Raw genomic sequence first — 5880 nt, 5'->3', positions numbered from 1 at the left:
TATATATATATATATATATATATATATATATATATATGCTTGCATACTACATGTATGCAAATTACATATACATAACATATATATAGACAGATAAATTGATAGATACGTACACATATATTTTACACACACGCACATACAAAAACAATTGTCGGCTTTATAAGGTGAGTTCTTTAATAAAGATGTAATTTTCTCTAGACATAGTTTTTGTTATATATGCACAAGCAGTTTATATATGTGTAATCACACATACATAGAACTTATATACAACACATATAAAATCGCGGTGTGCGTGACGCGTTGTCATACAGTCCCTCTGTGTGAAAGGTATTGCACAACCTGTGGTTTCGGAAGCCGACACTTAACGATAATACAGCATTGTTGTCAGAGTTTGAACCTGAAATCACGTAGTTGCGAAATGAATTTTTTAAGAACATAGCTATACCTGCCTCTACATATTACCTATATGTCTTTAGTTTTACTGCTGCTATATACACAGCCTCTCTAGAACAAGTTTGTATTAAGTTCCGCCTTTCTTTATCAAACTCCTCATCACACGACAATCACTTGTTGCACCGCTGTTCTGTATTTTTATTCTTTCAGCTTTAACTACTTTTTACTAACTGATCTACTAAACTAGACAACTGTATAACCACTTATGTTTTGTGACACCGTGAAGGCTCTGTGACGAACCCCAAACCTACTTCTTCCTCCATCTGAATTCAAACCTTATTGAAGCTTCCCCATTCTCGTTATTGTTCTTGTTGTCTAGCAGCGAGTTGGGTATGATTTAACAGAGATATGGTTAAAGACACTCTAGCGATAACTACCCCATCTCTTAGTCGGAAATATCATATCTAGAATGACATCATAAGTGTCCTACCTCTTTTTACCGAAAGTAGAGTATAATTAGTGAGAGATTTGGCTGCTATTTATAGCATAGCTCTGCCTGCCTCTACATGTTACCTGTTTATAGAGATTCCATTATTAGCATTTTCATCTTCTGGGCATGCTTTCCCGCAGACAATAACGTTTGAAAGTGTTCACGAGAAAGGCCTACTGCAGCATGCTCCTTACAAACTAGATTAGCAATAATATTTAATAACAGAAAACCATCTATATATACAACGGCAGAATAAACCTGACGTGCAACATGTTGAGTGCCTTACATTTAGAAGTGGAAGGGAAGAAAACTAAGTTTTGACGTTTAAAAGGTTTTGCAACATATAAATAAAGCGAAATATCTTAAATCTGAAATGGTAAACGAGTTACACCTAAGATCTGGTCACAAATTTATTATCACAACCAAGCCTTAGTTATAACCAAAACATAAACAAAACTAAAATGCATTTATTAACAAAATAGTCACCATAACGTGAAGATAGTCATAACTTAGTCATAATCGAAATGCAGTCATAGCTAAAACACAAGGCATAGTTATAACTAAAAACAGTCATAGCAAAAGACCATCATAACCAAACGCAGTCATAACTAAAAAGACCATCATAACCATACTAAAGTCGCCATAACCTAAGCGTAGTCGTAACTAAAAATATTATCGTTATTAGAATCCCCGATATAATGAAAACATGGTCGAAACCAAAACACATACAACCAATTCTGTCCCAACTAGAAACATACTGCAACGAACACCGGTCATAACTAATATCGTCTTACGAGAAGGCTCTGTAACAAATTAAACCTTGTCACAATATAATTCAATTACGACTAGAGCCGATAAAAAGCAAAGAAAAAAACGTAATAATAATAATAGTAATAATAAAATCTGTCACCGTTGAAACCGTACCGTAACCGAATTCTAATAAGATTTCCGTGATTTGCAATGTTAGCTATGAGAGCATCGGTGAGGAATACTTTGCAGAATTTCTTTCGACTCATTTTGTTTTGAGTTCAAATCCTGCCGATAAAATAAAGAACCAGCTAATTTCTGGATTGATGATGTTTTCTAAATCTTCCTTTCAAAAACTGCGGTTCTTGTACCTAAGTCAGAAACACGCATTGAAAACGTTAGTTTACAGACTTATCAACACTCCAAGTGGTTATTTGTATTTGCAGAATAATGGAAGCAACGAAACCAAACTGAACTAAAATGCTTCACTACTACTTAAGCTTTCAGGTCTCGAGTTCAACTCACACATAGGAATCGAGAAGCTGTCCTACAATTATAGTTCTTCCTAAAGATTATCACTGTTTTACGACTCCCACACGCACATACACACTCACACGCGCAACAGATACTACTTACATACACATATTCACACAAACACATACACATCCAAACGCACACAGTCACATATAGTCACATATACATAGCACTTAGATAAACAGACAAGTTATTGATTTCTAATGGAAACACAAAGCAACAAATTTATACGATAATGTTATAGTTCATTGGTGTTTATTTTATAGATCTCAGAGGTGTGAAAATCAATGAAAGACGATTCTGATGGCCAGTTTTGAGTTTTGTGGACGTAATTGGATGTAACAAAATACAGAAAGTCATTTAGTTCGGCGCTCTCCCATTTCTAACACTTCGCCATTTTAATGCTCTCGGAAACATAAAATGTAATAAAACAAAATTTCTCTCTCTCTCTCACACACACACACAAATATGATGAAATTTCTGCACCTACCTGTACCATTCTAATCCGTTGTGGTAGTGTCGGTCAAAGAAATGTGGTTCAGGACCAGGTGCTCGTACATCCGGGTGTAATCGTAAGAATTCCAGCACGGCACGAGTCCCACCCTTTTTTACACCTATTATGAGAGCCTGTGGCATTTTCCGGCTAGTGTGAGGTATCAACACCTTTTGTGGGTGGTCGCCACCCAAGTCTGTGGCGTCTGACTCTGGCACAACACTGATGTGGTGACCCGGATACAAAGGGAAAAATGAAGAGGAAGAGGAAGAAGAGGAAGGAGAAGAAGATAATGAAGATGCTAATAATGACGCTGATGATGATGATAATGACGATAATAAAGATGTTGGTGAATTTGATTGATTTGACAGTTGCAAGAAAGATGGTGGCGCCGAATATTGTTTTAAGGTAGCAGTCCGTGGAAAGATAAGGGACAATAAAGATGGCGCCCGAGAGGGATACAAGGATGAACTATTGAAGCGTGAAACAGAGAATATAGATTCAGAATGGGTGTCTACCTTAGGAGACAGGTAGTTGGGTAGCATATCCACCTTGGTAAAATCGTTGATCCGATCATTTCGTAAATCCGTATTGTAATTGTTAACATTTTTATCTGACTCAACAGCGTTCAATGTATGAATCAGCCATTTTGATTCTCCTCCTGCAGGTAATACTTCGCTCGTATGACGTGTATTGCCGATAATACTATTGTTTTGTTGAAATTGCAGCTGCGGTTGTTGATGTTCCTGTTGTTTTTGCTCGTGTAGTTGTTCTGATCTATTTGATATGAGGTTTGATGTCACAGTGTACCGGGTGCTGTTTACTTGGGACCACAGAGCGTTAAAGGTTTCGTTGTTACTAGTGTCATAGTTGCGATGATAAATGTCACTGCTTTTCAATGTCCCATTAAAACCAAGTTGGTTTCGGATTTTTAAACGGCCAATACGGGTTTTATTATTCACGTTACTGGTGGTATTGTGAATGCGGTGTCTACGATCAGCTGCATTGACCCAGTAGTCTAAGCTACTACCGTATAAACGACGGGGTTTGCGTTTCGAAACCTGCCTTCGACCCCGTCTCCTACGTCGACGATGATGATGTTTATGTTGGTGGTGCTTGTAACGTTTCTTCTTCCCATGCTTACGCTCGTTGAAAATAGAGATAATAGTTGACAATTTAGACACAGGTGTTACATCCGTATGCTGCAAGGATATTGGTGTGGTATCTGTACGCAAGGGTGATGCCTTGTGGTAGTTAGCAGTATAATTAACATCGCTGTTACTCCCATAGTTTAGTGTGCTTGAATTAACAGTTGTAGTAGTTGAAGTAATCTGTGCACCCGGCACCTGTCGAGTATTTGTTGAGGGTACCCGGGATTGTTCACCTCTTCTAATATAGAAGGTTCCCGGATGCCCGAATAGATCCCTAAATATGTCCTGCTTGCCATTTCGTCGATCGTTGTTGGTGTTGTATTTATAGCCATCCATTGTGTTTTCCAGACTGTTAATCTCACGGTCGTTTCGTTCCCCATTTTTGTTGCCTTTTTGAGATGTTTCAAGATAATATGCCGTTGACGTAATAACACTCCGGTGAGGTCGCTTATGTTTAGCACTTCTGGGATGTGACTTGAAGTGTTTGGTGCTATTGCTATCACCTGGCGTGTTCTTCGGTTTTCTGTGACGATTTTGTTTGATGGCAGAATAGAGAATTTCTTTGAAGTTCCTCTTGAAATTCCGCCTGTGCAAACCTGTAGAAATTAGTTGTTTTTGTGAAGAACGCATGGAAGGTGGGGTAGCGTCTACCCATTGCCACAACCGAGAGCTGTTTGTCCTCTCTAGATTGAACAAAGGGTCGACATTGACCGTAGAAGGCTGGCCCAGGTTCGGTGAAGTCTCAAATGGAAGTGTATTGCTGACAACGGCACAGCAGATTATCAAAAAGCTGTATATGACAACTGTGGAAAATCCGATGCTTCTAACCAAAAACATTGGTCTCTTACGTCAGTGCTTACATAGCCATCGACTGTTGCACTGGACAACTTCTTTCAACAATTCGTCGGACTCCCAAATGTAGTCTGATAGGCAGACAGCAAAATATATATCTGTTGCTCGCATGGATGTATAGGCGTGCTGTCAGTCACCGTCGTATGTTTGCATATGGTTGTCTGTGTATGTGTGTGCGCGCGTGCGTGTATGCGCGTGCGCGTATTTGTATCTCTTAAAAGTTTATACTAAACGTCTATGGATGGATTTGAAATAGATCTAAGAGGAATTAAACAGTGTCAAGATATCATTCCTAAATCCTTTCGCAAGTGTTTTAAGTCTTTTCACATTAATAACGTATATTTAATTTTGTATATATATATATATATTACATGTGGAAGTGAGGATGAATGTAAAATATATTTGTGTGTGTGTGTGTGTGTTCGTGCGTGTGTATATGTGTGTGACTGAGCGTGTAGGTATTCCCTTAACGTAAAATATGAAACGAAAATTTTCACAAAATATAATAAATACTCAGATAAATGGAGGAAAAAGTCAGAAATAATCTATTTATCAGAAAGGAAGTATATATAATTTATATGATTAAAATAATAAGGATATTTATTTATCATATATGTATATATAAAATTTAATTGTTACTGATAGTTTTGTAATTGTTATTGTAAATACTTATGTTGTGAATTTTAATTTTAAATTCTACCAATCTCTATATAATTTTTGTGGTGTATTTATTGCGTGTGTGTGTGCGCGCGCACTTTGTTTTCAACTTTTTCAATAGAATTTTCTGTTTTTTGGTATTTCAAATTTGTAGCTGTTAATATCCTTTTGTCGTTACAACAATAATAATAACGTGGAAAAACTCAAAAGTAATGACGATAACGGTTCTAATTGTTGTTGTTATCAATGCAGTTGTTGGTAATATTTAAGCTGTTGATATTTTGTTTGTCGTTGTATTGGTTGTTGTTGATGTCGTTGTTGTTGTTGTTGTTGTTGTTGCAGTTCGAAATATTTCGATGGTAATCCTTTCGACGAAAATGTGTCTGTTAATCCGTAATCTCTGGACGAAGTTTGACAGAAAATTAAGCTTGAAATAATATCCATGGTCAAATATAAATAAATAAATTGAGAATAAGATAAAAAAGAAATCAGTTGAAAAATAATATATATATATATATATTTACGTATGTATTATATATATGTATTATGTGTGTGTGTATATGTAC

General features: G+C 36.7%; 1 protein-coding gene across 1 annotated transcript in view; it reads right to left on the bottom strand.

The window, feature by feature from the left end:
• The window catches only part of LOC106873887 (uncharacterized), a 311731-nt gene extending 305897 nt beyond the window's left edge, over window positions 1-5834 (bottom strand). Inside the window, exon 1 of the mRNA XM_052969830.1 lies at window positions 2652-5834. Coding sequence (XP_052825790.1) covers window positions 2652-4642 — 1991 coding nt within the window. The 5' untranslated portion in view covers window positions 4643-5834. The remainder of the gene's footprint in view (window positions 1-2651) is intronic.
• Between the last annotated feature and the right edge of the window lie 46 nt (window positions 5835-5880).

Source organism: Octopus bimaculoides, chromosome 7, assembly GCF_001194135.2.
Source record: "Octopus bimaculoides isolate UCB-OBI-ISO-001 chromosome 7, ASM119413v2, whole genome shotgun sequence".
Lineage (NCBI taxonomy): Eukaryota > Metazoa > Mollusca > Cephalopoda > Octopoda > Octopodidae > Octopus > Octopus bimaculoides.
Note: the sequence above shows the minus strand (reverse complement) of the source record. Positions and strands in the feature narration are given on the sequence as shown.